This window comes from Geotrypetes seraphini, chromosome 17 (assembly GCF_902459505.1).
Source record: "Geotrypetes seraphini chromosome 17, aGeoSer1.1, whole genome shotgun sequence".
NCBI lineage: Eukaryota > Metazoa > Chordata > Amphibia > Gymnophiona > Dermophiidae > Geotrypetes > Geotrypetes seraphini.
This window is the reverse complement of record NC_047100.1, coordinates 29,330,188-29,358,110: the sequence shown is the minus strand read 5'-3', so window position 1 is coordinate 29,358,110 and position 27,923 is coordinate 29,330,188. Positions and strand designations below refer to the sequence as shown.

The 27,923-nt window shown below is 45.3% G+C and overlaps 1 protein-coding gene across 4 annotated transcripts in view; it reads left to right on the top strand.

The window, feature by feature from the left end:
* The window catches only part of FANCD2 (FA complementation group D2), a 319,297-nt gene that overhangs the window by 174,107 nt on the left and 117,267 nt on the right, over positions 1-27,923 (top strand). For all 4 annotated transcript variants that reach the window (XR_004537318.1, XM_033925761.1, XM_033925762.1 and 1 more), the window contains exons 24-27: positions 123-238; positions 5,183-5,291; positions 13,938-14,039; positions 18,339-18,451. Coding sequence is in view for 3 of the 4 variants with exons in the window: in XM_033925761.1 (XP_033781652.1) it covers positions 123-238; positions 5,183-5,291; positions 13,938-14,039; positions 18,339-18,451 (440 nt within the window). In the remaining variant the exon portion in view is untranslated. The remainder of the gene's footprint in view (positions 1-122; positions 239-5,182; positions 5,292-13,937; positions 14,040-18,338; positions 18,452-27,923) is intronic.

Below are 27,923 nucleotides of genomic sequence, written 5' to 3'. Positions count from 1 at the left end.
CTTGGTTGATGGTTAAGTACTTGGACTATACGCTAGTCATCCCTAAAATGTATATCTAATTAGCAGATCTATATAAAGTATCTATAATGTTTCATACTTTTCCTATTCCTGGTATATTTCAGGATGTCCTTTATATTTGACTGACCTGGAGGTAACAGAAAAACTGGAGTCCCTGTCAAAGCAGGAAAAGGAGTTTCTCTGTTCATTGCTTTTTTTTGCAATCAACTGGTTCAGGGAGGTAAGTGAATATGGTTGCCTGATCTCCCTATTAGCATTTGGAACAACTGCAAAGTCATTCTGGGAACTTTACAGTGGGGTTCACAGAAGTTTGTCAAGCTCCAACAGTCATGTAAGAGAACATTTTGGAGAGCACTGAATCATAAAGTTCATTTTGGAATGCACTTTCACCAGTCCTTCAAAGGAATTACTCTCCATAAACTGTGCTCTGTCTTCTTTTTTCTATTTTTAATATAGAAACATGATGGCACATAAAGGCCAAATGGTCCATCTAGTGTGCCCATCCGCAGTAACCATTATTTCTTTCTCTCTCCGAGAGATTCCACATGCCTATCCCAGGCCCTCTTGAATTCATACACAGTCCCTGTCTCTATCACGTCTTCTGGGAGACTATTCCATGCATCTACCACCCTTTCTGTAAAAAAAAGTATTTCCTTAGATTACTCCGGAGCCTATCACCTCTTAACTTAATCCTATGCCCTCTCATTGCAGATTTTCCTTTCAAATGAAAGAGACTCGACTCATGTGTATTTGCATTGCGTTGGTATTTAAACATCTCTATATCTCCCCTCTCCCGCCTTTCCTCCAAAGTATACTGATTTGAGATCTTTAAGTCTGTCCCTATACGCCTTATCACAAAGATCACACACCATTTTAGTAGCCTTCCTCTGGACCGACGCCATCCTCTTTATATCTTTTTGAAGGTGTGGGCTCCAGAAATGAGGTCTCGCCAAAGTCTTATACAGGGGCATCAATATCTCCTTTTTCCTACTGGCCATACCTCTCCCTATTCACCCTAGCATCCTTCTAGCTTTTGCCATCACCTTTTCAACTTGTTTGGCCACCTTAAGATCATCACATACAATCACATCCAAGTCCCGCTCTTCTGTCATGCACATAAGTTCTTCACCCCCTAAACTGTACCATTCCTTCAGGTTTTTGCAGCCCAAATACATGACCTTGCATTTCTTAGCATTAAATTTTACCTGCCAAATTTCAGACCATTCCTCAAGCTTTGCCAGGCCTTTCTTCGTTATTCACACCATCCGGCGTGTCTACTCTGTTGCAGATTTTGGTATCATCCACAAAGAGGCAAATCTTACCCAACAACCCTTCAGCAATATCATTTATAAAAATGTTAAAAAGAACAGGTCCAAGAACAGAACCTTGAGGCACACCACTGGTAACATCCCTTTCCTCTGAGCGATCTCCATTGATCACTATCCTCTTTCGCCTTCCACTCAACCAGTTCCTGACCCAGGCGGTCACTTTGGGACCCATCCCGAGGGCACTCAGTTTATTTATTAGACATCTGTGTGGAACCAACCACTCTTAACTTTTCCAGATTTTTTGCCTGTCTTCCTCTTTCTGCTTTCTTTTGTAGTTTATGAAAGCTAACCTCTTATTCCTTAGCTACTACTTTTGAGAACCAAAGCGGCCTTTTCCTCTTACTTACTTGCCTCACAAAAAGGTTTGTCGCCCTTACAGTCGCTCCTTTCAGTTTTACCCACCACATTTCCACTCTTTCCAGATGTTCCCATCTAGATAATAATTCCTTGATGTAAACCCCCATCTAAACAAAGTTAGGTTTTTTTTTTAGTCTAGAACCTTTGCATTTGAATTAGCCCTTTCTATATTGAACCGTACCATGCAGTGATCACTGGATGCCAGATGATCACCTACTGTTAACATCAGAAACCCTTTTCCCGTTTGTAAGCTCTAAGTCCAGTATGACCCCATCCTGCATGCGTTCCATTACCAACTACTGGAACAGTTCTCCTTGTAGAGAATCCAGGATTTCCCTACTTCTAGAAGACCCCGCAATACGGATACCCCAATCAACATCCGGCATGTTAAAATCACCTATTAGCAACACTTCCCCCTTTTTAGATATATTCTGAATGTCTACTATTAAATCTCTATCTACTTCTTCCGTCTGTGAAGGAGGCGTGTATATCACACCATTGTAAATATATTTACCATTCCCTCTTTCCAGATTGATCCACTGTGCCTCTTCTTTGCCTGCAGATCCTGCAATTGTATGGCTTTAATATGATCATTTACATATTACGCTACTTCCCCCTCTTTTTCTTCCTATCCTGTCTTTCCTGAGCAGATTATAGCCCGGTATAACTACATCCCAGTCATGGTTCTCTGTGATCGCCACTATATCCAACTCCTCTTCTTCCATCAGAATTGTGTTTCCCATACTTCAAGCATTAGTATATACTGCTTTCCTGACATTGCCCCCTTTTGCCATCCGTGTAGAGGTATTCAGTGATGAATTTATTTAAGCATTTATATACCACTTATAGTCTAAGAGGTTTACATTCAGGTACTCAAACATTTTTCCCTATCTGTCCCGGCAGGGTCACACTCTATCTAATGTACCTGAGGGCTTATACTCACCTGGGAGCTTTGAGCACCCTGCCCCATCACTTCTAGTTTAAAGCTCTCTTCAGTAGATTAGCCAGCCTGCTGGTGAAGACATCATCCCTACTCAGCAGCCCTTGGAAGATCATCCCATGGTCTAGGAAGCCAAAACGCTCTCAATTACACCATCCACATAGCCAAGCATTCATCTCCAGGATGCGAGCTTCTCTGCCCTGGCCTTTACCCTCGAAAGGGAGGATGGACGAGAATACCACCTGCGCACCTGACTGCTTCACCTTCTTTCCCAGAGCCACAGAGTCACTTTGGACACGTTCGCAGGGGTAGCTGGCAGTATCATTAGTGTTTGATTCGAGAGAGGACCTGTTCACCCTGTCTGTAACTCTGAGGGTAATTTTGCTATCCAAAATAAGTGAGCTGTAGAGTATTACCAAATTCTTAAAAAAATGGCCATTCCGCTCTGTCATACATCTTTTTGCCAATTTCAAAATCAGACAGATAGGATCTTTCTCAATCTCTTAACTTCAGACCAATAGCCAGTAATCCACTATTTATGTACATTACATTACATTAGGGACTTCTATTCCGCCTATACCTTGCAGTTCAAGGCGGATTACAAAAGAGCTAACTGGACATTTCCAGTGAAGTTACAACAGTTTTGAAACTTTATTGGGCATTACTCTACGTTAGCAAAATATGAAGACGATAGCTCCTGTTTGCACTTTGGTTTTAGGAGCTAACCTTGATAATGAAAATCAGATATGCATTTAGTCAAGGCTGTCAACTGATACTACTTCAGTTTGATATATCAGCAGGATTTGATACAGTTGATCATACCTTGCTACTAGAGAGACTGAACTCAGAATATCAACTTTTAGTCTTCAACTGATTCTCTGATATTTTTTTTAAACCAACCATAGTTATTGTGTTCTAAAAAATTGTATATAGTCTTTCCACTGCAATAGGTGAGACATTCTAGACCAGTATTTTTCAACCTTTTTACGCCTATGGACCGGCAGAAATAAAAGAATTATTGTGTGGACCGGCATCGATCCGTGGACCGGCGGTTGATGAACACTGGGCTAAGTCGTGGGCCAGACCCCGTCCATCTCTACCCAATCTCCACCCCAGACCCCACCCCCATAATAGTACTAATTGCACCTTGCACGTCCCGTGCCTCATCTGGAAGCCTTCCTTCTGACGTTGCAACGTCAGAGAGAAGGCTTCCGGTTCAGGCGCAGGATGCCCGTAGGAGCCACTGTCTGTGACTTTGTGCACTGAATCAGTTAGGAAGAGGGAGCTGGCTCGAAGATAATGCCGCATTGATCGCACCGTGGACCGGCGGTTGAAGAACACTGTTTTGGGCCTGATGCACATGCTGGCCCTATGGACCAGCAGAAATTTCTGTGGACCGGTGGATGAAGAACACTGTTCTAGACAGCTTTTCTTCAGGTAGTCACGTGTGACCTGTGAGAAGGGTGTGGCATCTGGGCCGCTCAGAGAGAAAACCTCGATTCTGAAAAGCACCCGCGAAGTTGAGGGGAAGGGAGGGAGATGACCCGACAAGGGGAAGAGATGCCTGGACCACGGTGATCGGGAGGGAGGAGGGAGAGGGCTGCTGAACTGCATGATCGCGAGGAAGGCTGCTGACTGGGCATGCGCGGCAGATACTTTACTTCAGGGACAAGGCTAATGGCTACCAATCTTTTTTTTTTTTGCCCTGTTTTCTGAGTGAAAAAAAATTTCCTCCTATTGGTTTTAAAAGAATTTCCCTGTAACTTCATCGAGTGTCCCCTAGTCTTTGTAATTTTTGACGGAGTGAAAAATCGATCCACTTGTACCCGTTCTACTCCACTCAGGATTTTGTAGACTTCAAAAAGTTGTGAGATATTAGTAAACCTGCTTATGTGACACAATAGGTGAATAGCACAATTTTGCATGGTTTGTAATTTGTGAATCAGGTTCTTTGTGTGTATCCCATACATTTTTGAACTCCGTCACTGTTTTTGTCTCCTCCACTGGGAGGGCATTCCAAGCAGCCACTGTGAAAAGTACTTACTGACATTATTTCTGAGTTGGTCCTCCTGCAATCTAAATTCATGTCCTCTAGTTCTGCCACTTACCCTCCTCTGGAAAAAGTTTGTTTGTATATTAATACCTCTCAAATATTTGATTGTATCCCTGAGAGGATGGTGGACACCTGAAATAGACTTTCAGTGGATGTGAGAGAAGCTGAAACAGTGGCAAAATTCAAACGTGCATGGGACAGTCCTTGGTAACAGGATAAGGAGATGGACCATTGATGGACCATTGATCTGACCCAGTAAGGCTATTCTTATGTTCTCAAGACCACAGATTGAATAAAACTTCTAGCAGCATAACAGACAGGCACAAAGAGGCAGATTGAGTAGACCAAGTAGTCTTGACATCTAGTATGAGTTTAAATATATTCTGGCATTGCCAGTCACTGACTATTCCTCACCTTTCTTTCTTTGATCCTATGAATAATTCATTTTTATAAACTTCTGCTTTTCTTGCTTTTCACCTTTTACAGATAGTGAATGCATTCTGTAAGCAGCAGGATCCTGAGATGAAGGGGAAAGTGTTAACTCGATTGCAGCAAATCACCTGTCTACAGACTGTGCTGGCAAAATGCCTGGCAGGTAGGATCTCTGAAGAAGAAATAAATGTGATGGATGAGAAGAATGCAGCCATGCTAAAACCTCTGCCACTCTCCCATTAACTGAAATACTACTGTATCTGGATTTTTCAGATAATACAAGTATTTCAAAGCTCAGTCATTGAAAGGTTCTGATGAACAACCATGGCAAAACTACCTTTAATAAACTATGGGCCAGTTTCACTAACCTGTCTGATCAGGCCCGATCCGGGCAGGTCCGACAAATTCACTAAAGAAAAATATTCAGACGGGGGCGCTCGGAGGAACGCCCCCATCTGCCTGCCCAGATTGCTGGTATGCGATCCCCAAGCATGCGCAGACCATCTGCTTTCCCTGCAGATGGTCTACGTATGCATTTTGTGTCTGTTTGTTTTTTGTTTTTTTTCGGGCCCGATTCTCCTCATGTAATCCCCGGTGGCAGCAGCCTCTTCCTTCACGCAGGCTGGCTTTCCTGCTCTCCCCTTCCAGCCATTCTTGCCGCCCAGACTCTCCTGATCTCTGCTGCCTTACCTGCAGTGTGAGCTTGCAGGTTTAAAGCGGGGCTGCACTGCAGTGTGCAGCCCTGCTTTAAACCCGTGGGCTCGCACTGCGGGGAAGGCAGCAGAAAGTAGGAGCTTGAGGCAGAAAGCAGGGCTGGAAGATTGGGGCAGAGAGCCAGAGCAGGGACAGGAGCCGCACGTTTCGTTTTCGGGGCAGAGAGCAGGGCAGGAAGATCGGGGCAAGCAGGCAATAGACACAGGGCAGAGCAGGGCTTCTATGGAGCTGGAGAGTTGGAAAGATGTTTTTGACTGGTCTCCAGCAGTCGCTTCTTCAGTTGATTGGCCAGCCCAGTCGGTTTTAAATTTTTGGTTGATGAATTGCATCGCTGTCCAATTTGCATGCGTTTCTCCTCATTTGCATGCACGGATTCAAAGCGGATCGCTGAAGAGGTTAGTGAATGGGGCCGGAGGGAAATTTGATTGTTAAGGGGTCGCAAACTGATCGGTACACGATTGGTTTGGTTTGTGAATCTAGCCCTAAATTCTTTAGCATCTCTCCAGACCGGTACAGTTCACTGATGGTTAATAACTCACCATGTCCAAAAGGTGGAGACTGAGACAAAACTTTTGGCTGTAGTACAAGTTGTTGTGCTTCCTCCCAATATAACCAGTCTGTTCTCAGTCTCCAGCAAGTGTGGAAAGCAGTTAACAGTCTTCCCTTGCTTAGTTTAAGACTGTTGGAATTTGTCTAATGGCCTTCTTGTCCCCATTTGGTGCCAGACTGAGCTTGGGGGGACCCTTTCGGGGGTCTGTCCAACCTCGGGAGTGTCACACTCGACAGGGTCGAGTCCCACCCTTCATTCCTCTACCTTCCCAAAATTTTGTAGAGGTGCCTCAGCTGTAAGTCTTGCCACCGATACCAGCAAGGCATATTCAAATTCAAATACCTTGACAGTTCAGAGCGGTTTACAGTAAAGAGGATCTGCCAGATGCAGATGAATTACATATCGGATTACATTAATTGCATGGCTGAAGTTGTTAAACAGATTTATCAAAACAAACACATTCCGAATTATATTATTTGTATGGCTGAGCTTTCTTAAATTTATCATACGGTGAAGATTTCATAGATTTCCTATACAATTTGGTAAGATAGTGAGTTCACAAATAGACCAGTTAAGGCAGTTGTTCCCAACCCTGTCCTGGAGGACCACCAGGCCAATCGGGTTTCAGGATCACCCTAATGAATATGCATGAAGCAGATTTGCATATCTGTCACTTCCATTATATGCAAATCTCTCTCATGCGTATTCATTAGGGCTAGTCTGAAAACCCAATTGGCCTGGTGGTCCTCCAGGACAGGATTGGGAACCACTGAGTTAAGGTATTGCTCCATGTACTGGCCTGGCAAGATAAAGTTTTGACCAGGAACCTTACACCCTTTCAGCGTAGGGAAAGAGAACAAAGAGATTTTCTGCCTGGGTCGAGAGTTTGTAGAGTATAAAGTGATTAATAAGATAAGGGGGAGCAAGTCCTGCTAGTGTTTTGTTACATAAACATACTAGTTTGAATATAATTCTGGCCTCCATTGGCAAGCAATGTAGTTTCTTGTAGTATGGGATAACGTGATCTGATTTTTTCAACCCAGATATCAAACGTATTGCCACATTTTGAATGATTCTTAATCTCCTCATTGTTGTTTTGTATGATCCTATATAAATGATGTTACAGTAGTCCAATGTGCTCAGTATTAAAGATTGAACCAACAGTCTGAAGGATGAAAAGTCAATGTATGGTTTTAATGTACGTAATTTCCAAAGAGTGTAGTAGCATTTTTTAATCAGGATTTTGGCATGAGCTTCAAAGGTTAAAGCTTGATCTAATGAATTTTATTATGGGATTGATCGAATAGTTTATTCCATGTATCAGAAAAGAGGAATGGACTTGCAAGAAATACATTTGTTTTTTTCTGAGTTCAATTTGAGTTTGAAATTTTTGGTCCATTTTTCAACGAGATTGAATATTTGAATATAGATTGTCACAAGCCGGACTCCAGTGCCAGTTAAAGTGACTAAAAACACCCCTATTAAGCTGGTTAGGGCTGATCAGTGTATAGCTGATATGCATAGGGTAGAATCCAGTAACCATGCTGAGCCCAGACACAACTCAGTTCACAGAACAATACCTAAAGCCTCTGCTAAGCATAGCCAGGTAAAACAGGGCCTGGCCCCTTTAAGTTCCACCATGTTGAAATTGCTGGCTAAGCAGGTACAAAGGCAGTCAGAGCTAAACAGTATGCCTCCCCCATGCAGGTCTGAGGGAATTTGATGGCTGGCAGCCCAGAGAACACTTCCCCTCAGGCCATCTCATCTCTTACCAATCTCATAAACTCCGCCCTCCATTTGGGCCTATTCTCCCCAGAAATGGGCCATATCGCCTTAACCCCACTACTGAAAAAACCTGATCTAGACCCCTCTACATCATCCAGCTACCGTCCAATAGCAAACATTCCTCTCCTTACCAAGATGCTAGAATCCATCATATCCACTCAACTATCTTCCTACCTTGAAAAATTCACCATTCTGCTACCCTACCAATACGGCTTCCGCGCCAACTTCAGCACCGAACCCTTCTGACCTCCTTAATCTCAAAAGTTCACCATCTCCATTCTCGCAACAAGTTCACCGTCCTTCTTCAATTCGACCTCTCTGCAGCTTTTAATGTTGTCCATCATGATATCCTACTTTACCAACTCACCGAAATAGGCATTAACTCCACAGTCCTTGACTGGTTCTCGATGTTCTTACGCTTCCGCTCCTACACAGTCAACATGAAAGGCATTTCTTCCTCCCCCTGGAACCCAATCTGTGGAGTCCCACAAGGCTCACCTCTCTCTCCTATCCTTTTCAACATTTATATGTCCTCCCTCAAACTCCTCCATCTCTCCCCCCTTGAAACACTTTACACTTACACAGATGACATCTTTGTCCTCCTTGAGACTGACCGGAACCTCACCAACCTCTCTGCGAACATATCCTTATGTATTTCAAACCTTCAATCCTAGGCCCACACTGTGCAGATGAAACTGAACAAATCCAAAACAAAACTTCTCTGGCTCGGCCCAAAAGCCCACCTCCACCCCTCTGTCCTCTGGCCCCACTCTGCATCTTGAATACTCAAGTAAAATTCTGGGAGTCATCATTGACTCTACACTTTCCTTCAATGATCACCTCAACTCTCTAATAAAAAAATGTTTCTTCAGCCTTCACATGCTGAGGAAAGTGAGAACCTGTTTCCATCAAAAACACTTTGCCGTCCTTGTCCAATCCACCATCCTTTCCAGACTGGAGTATTGCAACTCTATATACCTAAGCCTAACAAAGAAAAACCTTCAAAGACTCCAGCGGATTCAGAATGCCGCTGCTAAGCTTATCTTTGCAAAAAGCAAATTCGACCACGTCTCACCGATTTTGTCCAAGCTCCACTGGCTTCCGATAATCTCCAGAGTGCACTTCAAATGTGCCTGCCTTACTTTCAAGATCCTACACGGCATCCTCCCCCCCCTTTATTCCTCTTTCTTGGAACTCCTCTCACCCCAATTCCACCAGATCCACCCAAAAACTGAAACTTTCCTTTTCCTCTCTAAAAGGTGTCTCCCTTGTAGGAAAACTAGGTTCCTCCTTCCCTTTTAGAATCACTAAGCTCTGGAACAACCTTACTTCCCATTTAGGAATCTGAGCTCTCTTCAACTCTTCCGTAAACATCTGAAAACCTGGTTATTCTCAAAAATGTAACTCTTCCTCCCTCTCTGTTTACTCTAGTCCTCTAAATTTCCTCTTCATCTTTCCCTCCACTGGAGTTCCTTTCCACCCTAATTCTTGTTAACCGTGTCGAGCTCTGTGAATGTTGAGATGATGCGGTATACAAACCTAAGGTTTAGTTTAGTTTAGAAGCTTATACGCAGGATGAGACTCTGCTGTCCTCACTTCCTGAGGACATTGAAATGCTGGTTCCTGAGGAAGGAGATGAGTTGAGTTAACAGAGGACAATTCACCAGAGGCTATGGAGCTGGGTGATTTACCTGAAGCAATACTTACTGAAAATATGGAAGTAAGTTGAAGATGTTTTGTTGCCTTAGCCAAGGTTGGGTTTTTTTTACTCAGAAGTTTTCCTTTTCTTGTTCACTCTTCCCCAGAGTTGCACCTGACATTGTATACTCGTATTCCTTATTCTTATTGCCTAAATGCATTACCTTGCATTTCTCCACATTGAACTTCATCTGCCATTTCTCCGCCCATGTTTCTAACCGACACAAGTCGCTCTGGAGTTTTTCTCTATCCTCCTGCGATCTGCTCGCCCGGCAGTTTTGTATCGTCTGCAAACTTGATGATCTCACTGGATGTTCCATCCTCTAGGTCATTGATGAAGATATTAAATAAGATGGGCTCAAGTACCGAGCCCTGGGGCACACCGCTAGTCACCTTCTCCCAGTCTGAGAACTTCCCATTTATGCCCACTCTCTGCTTTCTGTTCTCCAGCCATTTGCCTGTCCATCTTAGTATATCTCCCTCTATTCCATGGCTTTGTAGTTTCCTGAGAAGTCTTTCTTGTGGAACCTTGTCGAACGCTTTCTGGAGTCCAAGTATATTATGTCCACTGGTTCTCCACTATCAATTTGTTTGTTCACAGTCTTAAAAAATTGAAGTAAATTCGTCAAACATGATTTCCCTTTCCTGAAGCCATGTTGACTGGCTCTAATCAGGTTGTGTGTATCCAAGTGCCGGACTATGCTATCTTTAATCAGTGCTTCAACCATCTTTCCAGGGACAGACATAAGATTCACAGGTCTGTAGCTGCCCGGTTCTCCTCTTGATCCTTTTTTGAAAATCGGCGTGACGTTCGCTATCTTCCAATCGTCCGGTATCTGTCCAGTTCTAATTGACAGGTTGGCAAGTTTTTGCAATAGCTCTCCAATTTCAACCTTCAGTTCTCGGGTGAATTCCATCCGGTCCAGGGGATTTGTCGCTTTTAAGATTGTCGATCTGGTAGATATCTGGTCCAAGTTAAAAGGGGATGGATTCTGTACAAACGTAAGGAAGTTCTTCTTCACCCAAAGAGTGGTAGAAAACTGGAATGCTCTTCCGGAGGCTGTTATAGGGGAAAACACCCTCTAAGGATTCAAGACAAAGTTAGACAAGTTCCTGCTGAAACAGAACGTATGCAGGTAAGGCTAGACTCAGGTAGGGCACTGATCTTTGACCTAAGGGCTGCCATGTGAGCGGACTGCTGGGCACAATGGACCACTGATCTGACCCAGCAGCGGCAGTTCTTATGTTCTAACTCTTTTGCCTTTATTTATTCTGCCAGTAGTTTGGAACACCACATCGGTTTCCTTTTTCTCTTATTTTTATTTATTTTTTCTCACACAAATGTCAGTAGCTCTTTTTATTGCACCTTTCAACTTGGACCGTTGTTTTTCCATTTTCTTTATGTTTTCACATCCAGTCAGCTCTTTCTTCAGGTACTGCCCCATGCTTTGAGGTTTGTTTGGCTATCCTCCACTTTGGCTGTTATATCAAACCAAGCCATATGATGATCGCTACTTTCCAGGTGGGCTCCCACTTAGACATTAGAAACATAGAAAAATGACGGCAGATAAGGGCCATAGCCCATCAAGTCTGCCCACTCAACAGACCCACTCCCTAAATCTGCTCTAGAGCCCCCACTCTAACTGACCCATCCGTAACTTCACCCTCTGAGGGATCCCACATGGGCATCCCATTTACCCTTAAAATCTGAAACGCTTTTGGCCTCGATCACCTGTATCGGAAGCTTGTTCCAGTGTTCAACCACTCTTTCAGTGAAGTAATACTTTCTGGTGTCGCCCTGAAATTTCCCTCCCCTGAGTTTAAGCGGATGTCCTCTTGTGGCTGAGGGTCCCTGGAGAAGGAAAATATCTTCTTCCACCTCGATACGCCCGGTGATATACTTGAACATCTCAATCATGTCACCCCTTTCCCTACGCTCCTCGAGAGAGTAGAGCCGCAACTTGTTCAGCCTCTCCTCGTATGAGAGATCCCTGAGCCCCGAGACCATCCTGGTGGCCATCCGCTGAACCGACTCTGCTCTTAGCACATCTTTACGATAATGTGGCCTCCAGAATTGCACACAGTATTCCAGATGTGGTCTCACCATGGTTCTGTACAACGGCATGATGACCTCAGGCTTCCGGCTGACGAAACTTCTGCGGATGCAACCCAACATTTGTCTTGCCTTAGATGAAGCCTTTTCTACTTGACTGGCAGCTTTCATATCTGCACTGATAGTCACTCTCAAATCTCGTTCTGTCACAGTCCTAGCTAAGGTCTCACCATTCAAGGTGTAAGTTCTGCACGGATTTCTACTGCCGAGGTGCATGACCTTACATTTCTTGGCATTGAAGCCCAGCTGCCAGGTCGAAGACCAACGCTCCAACAAAAACAGGTCCTGCGTCATACTATCGTGTAAATTGGAGCTGCTCACTATGTTACATAATTTGGCGTCGTCGGCGAATAGTGTTATTTTACCTTGAAGCCCCTGAGTCAGGTCCCTTATGAATAAGTTGAAAAGTAGAGGGCCCAAGACTGAGCCCTGCGGCACTCCGCTTGTCACTTTCGACGTTTTAGAGAGGGTACCGTTAACCACCACCCTCTGAAGCCTATCACCCAGCCAATCCTTAACCCATGCAATCAGCGTTTCTCCCAATCCCATCGATTTCATCTTGCTCAACAGCCTAAGGTGAGGGACGCTATCGAATGCTTTACTGAAGTCCAGGTACACTACGTCCAGGGATTCTCCCAAGTCCAGCTTCCTTGTTACCCAGTCAAAGAAGCTGATGAGATTGGATTGGCAGGACCTACCTTTGGTGAATCCATGTTGACTGGGATCCCGTAGATTCTCCTTATCCAGGATCGTGTCTATTTTTCGTTTGATTAGTGTTTCCATGAGTTTACACACTATTGATGTCAGACTCACCGGTCTGTAATTCGCAACCTCCTCTCTGCAACCTTTTTTGTGTAGTGGAACGACGTTAGCCGTTTTCCAGTCCATGGGTACTCTCCCCGTACTGAGGGAGAGATTGAAGAGTACGGATAGCAGTTCTGCCAGGACATCACACAACTCCCTGAGTACTCTGGGGTGTAGATTATCTGGTCCCATGGCTTTATTCACCTTGAGTGATGTCAGTTCGCAGTAGACGTCACCGGGTGTAAACTTGAAATTCCAAAACGGGTCTTCCGCTTTTTGCTTTGTCTGTAAGTGTGGACCGTGACCCGGAGCCTCGTTGGTGATGACTGAGCAGAAGTACTCATTCAGAAGTTCAGCTTTTTCGGAATCTGATTCCACGTACTTCCCATCTGGTTTTTTTAGGCGTACTATCCCATCCGTGTTTCTTTTCCTGTCGCTAATGTATCTGAAGAAGGATTTGTCTCCCTTCTTGAGGTTCTGCGCTAAATTTTCTTCCACTCGAAGTTTGGCCTCCCTGACTGCCGTTTTGACCGCTGCAGCCCTGGCTGTGTATTCTAGTTTGGCTTCCAGTTCATTCGTACGTTTGTAGGAAATAAATGCCTTTTTCTTTTCTTTAACATTAGAGACACTTTCCCCGTTTGGTGCTCTCAGTAACTCTGGTTAATAATTCATAAAATCTGCAGAATTCTTGACCTTTGTATATAGTTCCATTTGTCATATTTCTTGCTTAAACATAGTCATCTTAATGAGTTCCAGGCTAAACCACTCTTACTGGTGATGTCAATAGAGTTCATCTTCTTAACATCTGTAGGGGGGTATCTATTTTTATTTCATAAGAATATATGATTGTATTTACAAGTGATTTGTGAAAATTGTTGTATTATTTATAATTCACTTGATGTAAGATTTAAAAATGAATAAAGATTTATAAAAAAACACAAAACAAAAAAAAAACCTCTGTCTGCTGGTAGGGCAATATAACCCATTGGTCTGAACTAGTCTAACAGGAATCAAGTAAAGGAAATAATCAGGCAAGATCAAATATTACCGTACTTTGCAATAACACAGGATACTGACAATTGCCTCCTAAATACATAAAATATGCAAGATTGGTGGATTGAGCTAGTGTGGTGTTTATATTTCAGCAACCCCTGGATACGTTCCTCCGTTGTCAAACTTCGACTCCGAGGCCTTGGAAGGAGTTCCAGCTGTCAACACCGCTATACCAACTAAAAAAAGCAAAACAGGTATTAATGCTTCTTACTAGATTGTTGTGAAGATGATATCTTATTCCAAAGCTGTCCAATTGTATTTTATAGATTTGATTTCAGAAATTTAGTTAGAGGAAAGCCTTTGTTTTATTAGTCATGTTTCGCATTAAGGTTTCTTTATATCATTTGCTAGTATCAGAAAATCATAGTTTTCGAATAGTAATAATCATAGGTCTTTATTGAATTTTTAATTTTATTTTTATGCATTTCTAATTTTACATCACTATATCATTGGAATAATTGAAAACAGAAAAAAAATGTTACACAAATTCAATAAGGCAAATATATTATCAATTCCGCCCACAATGCAATAGCACTAAGATCCCCAAATGGGCAGGAAAATAATAAAAACAAAAGAAAATCTTTTAAACTATGAGTATCTTGCCCCCAGAAATCCTCCTCCAAGCCAGTTTATCAGTAAACATGAGATTATATTATAACATTAACATCCTTCCTAGCTCTCTGAGAATTTTCTTGCTGATCATAAAATTGAAACGGTTTCCCCTCATAAAGAATGCAACAAACACACAGAAATTGTAACACAAAATTAGCTGATAAAGTCTGCACCTTAGGCCTCAATGTCAAAAAGACTTTACACCTAATCTGTGTGTCTCTTGCTAAATCTGGAAAAATTCTTATTTTTGATCCTAAAAAGTTTGCTTCCAAATATCTAAAGGAAAGTTTCGACACCGAATTGCAGTCCAACTCAAAGGCAAAAGAAACCAATAATATTCTTTGCGTTATCACTTTCAAAGAGGATTCCGGGAAAGTTGTGAGACCCATATTGCTCCCATTCACTCCAGGGCCTTTTGAGTTACTATCACCAGACCTTCTAATATGTAGCTCTGGTATTTGCAAAGTCTCAATGAGATATTTCTTAAACATATCAATAACAGACACCAATGGAGATTTTGGAAAATTTAATACTCTCAAGTTATATCTCCTAATTTGATTTTCTAAATATACCAGACATCTTTTTGTACAGTTCTTATCTTTTATTGCAGCTGCTTCTACTGATTCCAAAGTCCGAACCTTTTTTTTCAGTGTCATCAAATCTAGAAACATAACGGCAGATAAAGGCCAAATGGCCCATCTAGTCTGCCTATCTGCAGTAACCATATAGAAACATAGAAACATGATGGCAGATAAAGGCAGAAGAGGAACATTGATCAGATACTTTTGCCAGAAGAAGAACTGCTTCTGAAATAACTTTGCTTGCTTACCTAGCGCTGAGCGATGCATATCACTAATGGCCTCCCAAAGTGACTCCAAAGTCACTATGGCTGGTTTTGCTATAACCATCTGTTTGAAATCAGGAAATGTCTGGTCCTTAACTTGCAGTAAATTACTCACAGTTCCTTGCCCCAAAACGTTTGAGGCTGCTTGTGCAGTTAGATCTTCCTCTGGAGCTGGGTTCACTGTTTCCATCTTCAGCCCCCCCTCCTTTCACACTGGGGACAACTTGAATGAAAGTATCCTTAGTGCCACGTTGCTCGGCAGTTGAACCACTTCCTGGCTGAGGGAGAGCCGTACATTGAACTGGGCTGAAAGGCCCCATCGACACTGCTGCCTAAAATTTTCATTCAACCCTGTGGCTCAGAAGCTATCAAGTGTTGCCTGCTTCATGAACATTCACCCTCCTTTTCCCCCTCCCCTTTTCCCCATCCCAAACAGATCAGGCTGTTGACTTCAGAGGCTCAGCTCGAAAGCTACGGAGCAACAGTTTGTGTATCCGCTCACAACTGCGCCATCTTGGAATCTTAGGCAGCATATTCTTACATATGGCACAGCAATGTTCATGGAGACGGCATGAACATATACCAAAGAACACTGTCACTTAAAAACTTTAGCACTGCCTGTACTACATGTGTATCTTCCCACCCAACATCAGTTCACGTGACTGTTAGTTCCTTGTTTTCCATGGAGTGAAGTTGTGTTTTTTAATACACTTCAATGCATATGATATTTTGCGAATTGTGAGAACTGATGGCAGCCATTCAGAGAGTGCGGGACCAGGCAGGAAGCGAAAAACTCAAGCTCCTGGCAGCAAGAAAGGAGGCAGACGTCCAGTGAGGGAGGGGAGACCATACTGGATCACTGGCATGTAAAAAAAGGTACTTTGGTGGCCGGGGGAGGTATTTTTTTTGCTCCATAAGATGCACCTGACCATAAGACGCACCCTAGATTTAGAGGAGGAAAATAAGAAAAAAACATTCTGAACCAAATTGTATACTAATATATATCTGGCACCTTTAAATTCCATCACAGCCCCCCCCCCCCCCCCCAGCGGTACCTTTAAATTGTGGTGGCCGCTGATAGATCTGCTCAGTGCAAGGAAAAGGAAACACTGTTGACTGCAAACCAAATCGGATTTCTCCATGGTGCGACCCAGGCCAAAAATGCAGTCAGTCATCCTACAGCGCCCTGGACTCTCCCCTGCTCTCTTCCATGCTGGCAGCACTAAGCTCGGAGGCCGATGACAACATTTGTGTGTTACCTCCCTTTGGGTGGAGTCCGCTTTGCTGGGATCGCCGGAGTTGATAAGCTTTTTCCTCTCTCTGCCGCCGTCCCCGGCCTGTTGCGCTGTGCCTCCTAGATGTCTGCGGCAGTCTCCGCTATGTCAGCTGAGAGTGTCCCGAATGCCGATCTCCCACTTTGCCCGATGCAGTCTCACGGGCCCTGGAATTAGCGCTCTTGTGTGCTCCTGGCCCCAACATAACAAGAAGGCATCTGTCCAGCGACCACCATAATTTAAAGGTACCGCCGGGGGGAGGAGGGGGGTGTTATATTCGTTCCATAAGACACACCCTTATTTCCACCCACTTTTTTTGGGGGGGAAAAAGAGCATCTTATGGAGCAAAAAATAAGGTTTAATTGCAAATAAGAGCAGGTGTGTTTTCCTGAGTAGGTCCAGAGGAATGGAACAAGCTTCCACAATATATAAGACATCAAAGGAATCTGATGATATTTTACAAATTGTTAAATGTAAATTGAAGAACAGTTGAAGAAGTTGTGACTGTTTTGGAGCAGAGTTAGTGATGCAGTATTTATCAATTTTAGCTATGGTTGCAGCTAAATGCTTTGTGTTAGATGTTTAGCTTATGATTTGTTTTTTGTATGATTTTATGTGCAAATACTAAATAAATACAATACAAATGATTTAGCCACCTTGCCATGAGCTATTACAAATTATATTAAAGGTAAATCTAAATACAAACATCTCAAAAGGCGAATTCAGTTCATCTTATAACATGTCAGTTTTGTCAGCTGAAAGCCTGAAGTTATAATGCCGTTGTACAGGTCCATGGTGAGACTTCATCTGTACTGTGTTCAGTATTGGAGGCCACATTATCAAAAGGATGTGAAGAGAATGGAATCGGTTCAGCGAATGGCCACTAAGATGGTCTCAGGACTCAAGGATCTCCTATATGAGAACGTCTAAGCAGGCTGCAGTTATATTCTTTCGAGGAACGCAGAGAGAGGGGAGACACGATAGAGACGTTCAAATATCTTACAGGCCATGCTGAGGTGGAGGAAGATACCTTTCTCCTTACAGGTCCCACGGCAACAAGAGGGCATCCGCTCAAACTTAAGGGTGGGAAACTTAATGGCGACATCAGGAAGTACTTCTTCACCGGAAGGGTGGTTGATCGTTGGAATGGTCTTCCACGTCAGGTAGTCGAAGCCAGCAATGTGCTCGACTTCAAGAGACGATGGGATAAACATGTGGGTTCGCTCTGGGGAAATGCTTAGGGGAGGGTTCTTTTAGGGGGAGAGTTCTTTGAGTGGGCAGACTCTATGTATTCTATGTCTTTAATCTCCATTTCAACTTACCCAATATCCATGGAACTATTTATAAGTTGAGATCCGTTGCTAACTACTTTGTGAATTCCCTTCAGCTGTATAGCACATTTTTTGTACTTTGTATTTCTAGCATGACCTTTAATTGTAAGTTCTTTTCTTGCTTGCAAATCACTTTGAACCTATGTAGGTATAATATGAGCCACAAATAAAAGATTAGATTAGATTAAAATGAGCTGAAAGTGAAGTCTTGCTACCTATTGAATACTCTACAATGAAGCTGGTTGTCTTTTAGCTGTGGTTCTACGTCTGGGAATATTATTAAATTGCAGGACATTTCCAAGTATGAAAATTTCACTAAAGCTGTTTTTGCTGAGCTTTTTCTGCAGGTAAATGACACTCATGTTGATAACAAAAAAAACAGCAAAAAACACCACACAATGCAAGATTTTGTTTTCTTCATTGGAAATCTAGGAGGGAAAAAACGTGCATCTGACAGTAGTAAGAACTCTTCAGCAGATAGCTCCCAGATGGAGGAACATCAGGAGGGGGAGCAGACTGAAACCAGCAAGACCCAGACCCAGAAGGTACTAAATATACATAAATATAAGATGCTGTGTGAAATGAAATGGTGCTCTCAGTCTAGTTTGAGGCCATAGCAGAAGCATGATCTTTACGAATGGGTATATATCCAATCATGACCAGCAGGTGGAGACTGAAAACAAAACTGTGGGACAGTATATAATATACTCCCTTCTCTATTTACCTCAGTCTTCTTTCAGTCTCCAGCAGGTGTTGAGTGATCTGTACCCATCTCCCTTGGTAGGGCTGTTGGAATTTGTTTAGGGGGTTTCTAGTCCCTGTTTTTGGCCGGACAGAGCTTGGGCGGGCCCTGTTTGGGGGTCCGTCCGACCTCGGGGGTGTCAAACCCGGCGGGTCTCGAGCGGGGTCCCTCCCCCCACTTCCTCCACCTCCCCACATTTTTTTAGAGGAGCCTCAGCAGTAAGCTTCGAGAGCCTGTGGAGTCTGTTCTGTAAAAAAAAAAAAAAAATCCTGAGGTAGTGCCGGTCTGAAGGGTTGTTTCCCTTTAAGAAAACTGTATTTTACTGTATTTTTTCATCTAACCGGCACTTTTTTCTAGCTAGGTCGCGTATGGAGCAATTGTGCCCTTCTCCGGGGGACACAATTAGGTCCATCCGCGAGGCCTGAACTCGGCGGTTTGGGTCGGTGAGGTGGTGGAGCTCCGTCGGCAGCGGCTGCAGGCGCCCAGAGCTCCCCGCCAATGGTGCCTCGCGAGTCGGCTGGGAGCAGTGGGGAAGCCCGGTCTTCCCCAACCGCCCACGGAGGGATTCGCCGAAGGATTCCCTCTCAGCTGATTTTTTGACAGCTGATGCCGACTTGCCTGTTTTAGCGGCTGGGACTGTTCAGCCTTCTCAGCCGCTACAGGCCATGGAGGGAGCATTTTTGGCGGGAACTTCGCCATTTTCTCTGTCTGGCCCCTCCATTTTGTCTGCAACCTCAGGTGACCTTCCCCCTGTATTGCAAACACAGGGGCAGGTTTCAGCAGGGACCCCTGCTGGGGCAGGGAGTCCCTGGGGACCCCCAGGGGTTTTTTGTCCCCAATTTAATTTCTTGCTTTGTGCAGACAATTGGGGGTCCCACGTGCACCTGGGGGGTTTCGGGGGTGGTTTTCCCTCCGCGCCCCCTATGGCTTGCCTCCCTCTTTTCGTTTGGCGTCCCCTCTTCCTCCTACCTCATCCAAGCGCCCGCGGGGGGGCTTGGATTGCGAATTGGTGGTCGGAGGAGCGTGTTGGCATGGTTGAGGACCTGGCTGCTTTGGCGGGCTTCCAGGATCCTCTAGAGGGGACGCCCGCTGGCAGCGGGGCGGCGGGTTTCCCGTCTTCCAGAGCAGATGCGTCCGTGGTGCGCTTTTTATTCAGAGGGATGAGCTTTTAGACCTGATGTAGTAGGTCTCCTTGGTGCTGCATTTTTGAAGTTGCGCCACCGGAGACCCCGCGTATGGGGGCCCCTCTGCTTCAGGGGGTCTGTCCTGTTTCCCGCTCTTTTCCTGTGCATCAGGATTTTCGGGATTCTGTGTTGGCGCAGTGGCCTACGGGCGCCGTTTCGTTTGGTGTGCGCCTTAGCTCATGGGTATCCCATCCCGGAGGGGGATAGGGCTACCTTAATTTCGCCAATGGAGGACGCGGTGGTCTCGGCACTTCCTAAGCGGCATACCGTGCCTGTTATGGACGGTTCTGCTCTTAGGGTCTCTGAGGAGCGTACGTTAGAGACACTTCTTAAGTATAATTTTGATGTCTCTGCCTTAGGGGTCCAGGCGGCTATTTGTGTGGGGCTGTTGGCTCGCACCGTGTTTCGGTGGTCTGAGCATGTCCTGGATCGTGAGTCTGATGACTGGTCCTTAGTGGATCAGGAGGTAGTGAAGTATGAGATGACTGCCTCGTTCCTCTCGGTTGTTCTTTGTGACTTGGTGCTGCTAAGTCTGGGACTCTTGGTGGCCGCACGCTGTACCTTGTGGCTTCGCGCTTGGTCGGCGGTTGCCGCGTCCAAAACTGAACTTCCCCAAATTTCCCTTTCGGGGGTTGTTTTTTGTTTAGAGAGGACTTAGATCCGGTGGTACAGACTCTGACGGACTTTGAGGTGCCCCGTCTGCCTGAGGACCGTGCCCGCCCGGCATCTCGGGTTGGCATTGCCCGGGGGCGTCTGCGGGAATTTCGCAAGTTTCGCCTGGGGCATGGGACTGCTTCTTTCCAGGCTTCCAGTTTTTCCCCGGGGTCGGTTGGCTTAGCGCATGCAGTCTTTTCAGGGGGCCCGTCGGGGGGCTGGGAGTTCCCCCCCGGTTTCCCTGCTGCCCGTCCTGCGCGATGTCTCTTTGCCGGCGCCCCCTTTGGTTCCCGTGGGTGCCCGGCTTCGCAACTTGTTTCCCAAGTGGGCCAAGATCACGTCCGATCAGTGGGTCCTGGTGATGGTGCGGGACGGTTATGTACTTGAATTTTGCCCGCTCTCTGCCGGATCATATCTAGTCTCTCCATGTCAGGTGGCATGGGAGACGCTAGCCTTTCGCCAGACCCTTCAGCGCTTGCTAGATCTCAAAGCAGTTGTCCAGTGTCCCCTCAGGAGTGCGGTATCGGCTGGTACGCCATTTCCTTTATGGGGCCCTAAAGGGAGGGGACCTTTCGGCCCATCCTTGGTTTAAACTGAGGTCAACAGGACTCTCAGAATTCCCTTTTTTTTTTTTTTTTTTTAAATTCTTTATTTATATTTTGAATATATTATCAAGAATAAACTTCTTGTACAGAATATGATTAAGTCAACATAACATAAAAAAAAGGAAGTAACATTTATATAACGGAATTACTATTTACTCAATCAAAATTAAAGTCCCAAAATTTGAGATCCAAGATGTTCCTGAGTGAGAAACTATTTAAAAGAAAAAGAAAAATTCAAATTACAAATTAGGCGGTCAGATGAGAATGGACCAAAAGTAAATTTATGCATTGAGATTTTCTTAATCCCCTTCAAGGCCCCTCCTGGAGAGAAATCCTGTCAGCTGCGAAGTTTCAAAGAAAATATAATTGCAAGATTTATACTTTACAATGCATTTGCAAGGATATCGTAAAAGAAATGATGCTCCCATTGCAGCAACCCCAGGCTTAAGAAGCAAAAATTCCTTCCTTCGTTTCTGAGATTCCCTTGTCACATCCGGAAATATTTGAACTTTATATCCAAGAAATTCTTTATGTCTGTTCTTAAAATAAAGCTGTAATATCCAATTTTTATCTGGTGATAAAACCACCGTAGCCAATAGGGTAGCTGGGATAGCTACCTCCCTCATTGAAGATTCCAGTAATGATGTTATATCCATTTGTTCGCCCTGACCTTGTTGTTCTAATTGATGTTGTTCTTGCAAATTTTTGGATGTTGGCAAATAATATATTTTAGAGAAAGGAGGAACATTAAGAACCTCACTAAAATACTTTTTCAAAACTTCTTTTGCTGATAAAGAAGGAATCTTTGGGAAGTTCAGAAATCTAAGATTATTCAACCGCATATTATTTTCCATCATTTCCACCTTTCTCCTAAGGTTGAAATTGTCTTTAATCAGTGTCGTTTGGACTTGATTTACTTCACTTATCTTTTTATCTATTTTTTCCACATTATTTTTCATCAATATATTTTCCTGTTTAAGTCCATTTATTTCATTTCTTTGTTCTAGGAATTTGTCTTCTAGTGCTTTAATTTGTGGTGACAATGTTTGTCCCAGAGTAATTACCAAGTCCCAAATAGAGTCTAGGGTAACATTCATGGGTTTAGAAACAGAGAATATACTTGCTTGCATTGTCCCAGCTTCCACAGCAATGGCAGTCTTCTCCCTCTGGGAACCTTGCTCTATTTCATGTCCCCTCGTTGTTCTCACCGCAGTCTCCTCTTCCTCCGGTGCTACGCCCATTTCAGCCTCCCGGGAAACGAAGTCTGCCTCCTCGGACTGACTACTCTCCCGTGGAGAGCTAGCACGCTGCGGCTGAGGGGGCGGGGTTCTGGCGTCGGGGCTCAGAGTAGACTCTAGCCCAGGGAAGCTTGCCGCGACCTCACTCCTTCCCGGCGATTCCAGCGGGCGACTCCCCGATGCAGCTGCTGCCTCTTGGTTTAGACGCTGCAAGAAATCCTCCATGGACATCTGAAGAAGAGTCTCCGGGCGCCTCGAGGCTCCAGAAGCACCTTTCCCTCTCCTTTTCGGCATCGATAAAGCAGTAAGTAAACGTTGTTACGTGGAATCTCTGGCAGCGTCTCCCTCACTCTCATCAGCTCGCGGCCATCTTGGATCTCAGAATTCCCTTTTATTCGCATGGACACACTGCAGTCTGTCCTTCTGGCGGTTCATCCGGGGGAGTTCCTGTCTTCTCTCGCTCTGGCGGAGGCCTACTTGCCTGTTTCCATTCGGGCCTCTCCTCAGCTCTTTCTTTGCTTTGCGATATTGGGTCTGCACTATCAGTTCTGTGTGCTTTCCTTGGGCCTGGCCACGACTCCCCGGACGTTCGCCAAGTTGATGGTGGTCGTCACGGCGGCATTGCAGTCAGAGGGCATTCTGGTGCACCCCTTCTGGGATGACTGGTTGTTTCGGGTGAAGTCGTTGCAGGAGAGCACCCGAGTTACAGCTCGGGTGGTTGAGTTTCTCCGGTCACTGGGCTGGGTGGTCAACCTTTCCAAGAATCGGTTGGTCCCCGCTCAGCATCTGGAGTACCTTGGGGTTCTGTTCGACACCTCCTTGGGGAAGGTCTTCCTTCCAGAGGCCCGGGTAAGCAAATTGCAATCTCAGATTCGCCTTCTTTTGGCGTTCCGGTGTTCTCGGGCGCAGGATTTCCTCCAAGTCTTGGGGTCGATGGCAGCGTTCCTGGATGTTGTGAGGTGGGCGCGGGCCCACATGTGTCTCTTCAGTATGCTCTGCTCCGTAGATGGTCACCCCAGAGGCTCAGTTTGGAGGTCCCTGTCCCTCTGCGAGGCTTGGCGCGCTGCAGTCTTCTTTGGTGGCTCCAGACCTCTCATCTGGTCCAGAGGATGAGTCTGGATCTATCGCAGTGGACGGTGCTTCTCACAGATGCCAGTCTCCTCGGTTGGGGGGGCTCAGTGTCTAGGTCACTCAGCTCAGGGCACCTGGTCCATGGAGGAGGCGTCCTGGTCGATCAACATGTTGGAGACCAGAGCCGTCCCTCTGGCGCTGTTAGCCTTCCGCTCCCTCTTGATGGGCAAGTCGGTCAGAGTCCAGTCTGACAATGCCACAGCGGTGGCTTATGTCAATCGTTGAGGCACCAAGAGCGCTCAGGTGGCGGAGGAGGCGGCTCGGCTCATGCTTTGGGGCGGAGTCACGCCTTCTGGACCTCTCGGCCTCTCACATGGCCGGGGTGGAAAATGTTCAGGCGAACTTCCTCAGTCACATCTTAGATCACAGAGAGTGGTGTCTCAGCCCTGTGGCTTTTCAGTTGATAATGCAGGCTTGGGGTCAGTCCCTGATGGACCTGACGGCCACGAGTGGCAATGCCGAGGTGTTCCGCTTCTTCATTCGTCGCAGGGATGGACTGGCCGAGGGTCTGGATGCTCTGGTTCAACCATGGCCAACAGAGGGGCTGTTGTGCATGTTCCCTCCGTGGCCATTAGTGGGCAGAGTTCTTCTCCGCATTGTTCGCCATCCGGGTCTGGTGGTTCTGGTGGCTCCAGATTGACCTCGGCATCCGTGATACGCAGATCTGGTGACACTCTGGTGGCGGATCCTCTTCCTCTGCCTCCCTTGGACGACCTTCTGACGCAGGGTCCCATTCCCATATTCGACCTGTCTCCCTTCTGTCTTACGGCTTGGCTTTTGAAAGGGGTCGCCTTGGTAAGAAGGGGTATTCAGATAGGGTGATTTCTACACTCTTGGGGTCCTGGAGGCTTTCTACCTCTCAGGCTTCTGTGTGGATTTGGCACTTCTTTGAGGGGTGGTGCCAGGTGCGGGGAGTGGTCTCTCTTCACGTTTCTGTGCCTAACATCCTAGAGTTCTTGCAAGATGGCCTGGATAGAGGCCTGGCTTCGGCTTCTCTCCGTGTTCAGCTTGTGGCCTTGTCAGCCTTTCGGGGGTTTGTGACGGGTCAGCGTTTGACAGCCATTCCTGATGTGATTCGCTTTTTGCGGGCGGCCAAGGTGCTCAGGCCTCCCGTGCGGTCCTCTATTCCCTCTTGGAATCTCAGTCTGGTTCTCTATATTCTGATGCACCCGACCTTCGAACCGTTGGGCGGCTGCTCTTTGAAGGACCTTACTCTGAAGATGGTCTTTTTGGTGGACATTTCTTCCGCTAGGCGTGTTTCTGAGCTACAGGTTTTCTCTTGTAGGGCTCCCTTCTTGGAGTTTTCTAGGGAGCAGGTTGTTTTGAGGCCTGTTATTCATTTTCTGCCGAAAGTAGTTTTTCATTTTCATGTCAATCAATCTGTGGTCAATCAATCTGTGGGTAGTTGGGAGGACTATTCTGAGCAAGTTGGATGTTGGTCGGGTCCTTCGCTCTTATGTGCAACGGACCCAGGAGATCAGGAAATAAAATCATCTCTTTGTCCTTCTGACTGGTCCTCTTAGGGGGGCTGGCGCTTCTAGGGCTACTATTGCATGCTAGATAAAGGAGACGATTGCTTCCGCTTCTCTTCTGGGGCAGCAGCCCGTTCCGGAGTTTCTTAAAGCTCATTCTACTCAGGGTCAGGCGGCTTCTTGGGCTGAGTCATCGCTCGTGCCTCCAGTGGACATTTGTAAGGCTGCGGTTTGGTCTTCCTTGTATTCCTTTGTCAGACTCTTTCGGGTAGATGTTCTGGCGCGTCAGGACGCGGTGTTCGGTGTGTGTGTTCTGGTGTCGGCCCTTCGGGGGTCCCGCCCGTGTGAGGGACTGCTTTGGTACGTCCCATTCGTAAAGATTAACCTCTACTGGTCTGGAGAGTGCTAAAGAAAGAGAAATTAGGTTCTTACCTGCTAATTTACTTTCTTTTAGCTTCTCCAGACCAGTAGAGGTCCCCACTCTGTCTATTGTTGTTGTGCTTGGGGCTGTTTCACGGGCAGTTTTGGTTTTTTGCTGCGGGTTCTAGTATTTTTCTAGGGCCGGGGAGAATTAAAGAACAGCGGCTGTGGCTTGGCTGGCTTAGCTGGCGAGCTGTGGGGACATTTTCCTTCTGGTATTTCTCCTCTGCATTTTCCAACAGCATTTGGGTATGTTATTTGTTACTCCTGTTCGGAGTATTGTTTTCTTTCTGTTTTCCAGTTCTTAGTTCTGCTTGGCTATTCGGCAGACTGATGTAAATAGAGAAGGGAGTATATTATATACTGTCCCACAGTTTTGTTTTCAGTCTCCACCTGCTGGTCATGATTGGATATATACCCATTCGTAAAGATTAACCTCTATTGGTCTGGAGAAGCTAAAAGAAAGTAAATTAGCAGGTAAGAACCTAATTTCTCCTTAAATGCCTTTCTAGTCCAATAGCTTTGTCATTCTGGATGGACAAGTAATCTCTCTTTGCAGAAGGAATCCAAATTTCCAAGTTTATTAAATTTTGATATACTGCTTATAATAGCTATCTAAGCGGTGTACAAAGTTACAATATAAAAAGTTTCAAAAAAATTTTAGGGACAAAACAAGGACATAAGACATAGCACGACATAAAGGAACAAATGGGAGCGCTGAACTATTGAGATAGGACAGAAGAACAGAAATGGATTGAATCGGGAGGAGTAAGGATGTCTCCAGAGGGAACGAGATTCTGGAAGGAAGAGCATAGAACGTTAGTTTCATCCACTTCAAATTCTTGATTCCTCCGGCTTCACCAGAGTGCTCTGCTGCCCCCTTCTGAGCCAGAAAGAGTCTTTCTGATCTGCTCTCTATACTTTTTTTTATTATTTTTGGTGGTTTTTTGGCGGGTTTTGGTGCTTCAAAGAGTCCGATGTTTAAGGGAAAGCTCTGCCTGTGTAGAGAAGAAGCAGATTTGAGATTTGCAGCTGAAAGGCCAATTCCTCTGTGATACCTGTTGGCCAAGCTGCAGAAACTGTCGTGGAGCTTGGGGTCTAGATCCCTTCAAAGTTTTGCTGGCCTGCTGGGTCGCAGGGGCTTGAGCACAGGCTTTTAGGCACCCACAAAGAGCTCAGCAGGGCTCTTCATGGTGCCAGCTGCGTTTCTCCTTCCCCTTTTCACATGTGGGGGTCGAGGATCAGTCAGACTTCAGTCCGACAGCCTGAAGATTTCAGTTTTGGAGGACAGTTCCAGTGAGACAGTGATTTCTAATCCAGATCAAGCTACTATCTACGTGGGTGTAGTCTACAGTCCTCCGACTCAATCGCAGCAAATTGATAAGGATCTGATTGTGGATATCCAAAAGTTTGGAAGGAAAGAGGAGGTTCTGCTGTTGGGAGATTTCAACCTGCCGGATGCGGACTGGAATATTCCGTCTGCGGAATCGGAAAGAAGTAGGGAGATTGTGGATGCCTTTCAAGAGGCTCTGCTCAGACAAATGGTGACGGAACCCACAAGGGAAAAAGCGATATTGGATCTGGTCCTCACAAATGGAGAGAGTATCTCTAATGTTCGAGTGGGTGCTCACCTGGGTAGTAGCGATCATCAAACGGTTTGGTTTGATATAACGGCTAAAGTGGAGAGCGGCCGCACGATACTTAAAGTCCTAGATTTTAAACGTACGGACTTTAATGCAATGGGAAAGTAACTGAAGAAAGAGCTGTTAGGATGGGAGGACATAAGAGAAGTGGAAAGACAGTGGTCTAAGCTGAAAGGAGCGATAAAAATGGCTACGGACCTTTATGTGAAGAAAATCAATAAAAACAAGAGAAAAAGGAAGCCGATATGGTTCTCCAACCTAGTGGCAGAGAAAATAAAGGCGAAAGAGTTGGCGTTCATGAAATATAAAAAAACCCAAGAAGAGGAGAGCAGAAAGGACTACAGGGTGAAACTGAAAGAAGCCAAGAGAGAGATACGTTTGGCGAAGGCACAGGCGAAAGAACAAATGGCTAAAAACGTAAAAAAGCGAGATAAAAATTTTTTCAGATATATTAGTGAAAGGAGGAAGATAAAAAATGGAATTGCTAGGCTAAAAGATGCTGGGAACAAATATGTGGAGAGTGATGAGGAGAAAGCAAATGTGCTAAACAAATACTTCTGTTCTGTGTTCACAGAAGAAAATCCTGGAGAAGGACCGAGATTGTCTGGCAAAGTTACACGAGAAAATGGAGTAGATTCTGCGCCGTTCACGGAGGAGGGTGTTTATGAGCAACTTGAAAAACTGAAGGTGGACAAAGCGATGGGACCAGACGGGATCCATCCCAGGATACTAAGGGAGCTCAGAGAGGTTCTGGCAAGTCCTATTAAAGACTTGTTCAACAAATCTCTGGAGACGGGAGTGATTCCTGGGGATTGGAGGAGAGCGGATGTGGTCCCTATTCATAAAAGTGGTCACAGGGATGAAGCAGGAAACTTCAGTTGTTGGAAAAATAATGGAAGTGTTGCTGAAAGAAAGGATAGTGTATTTC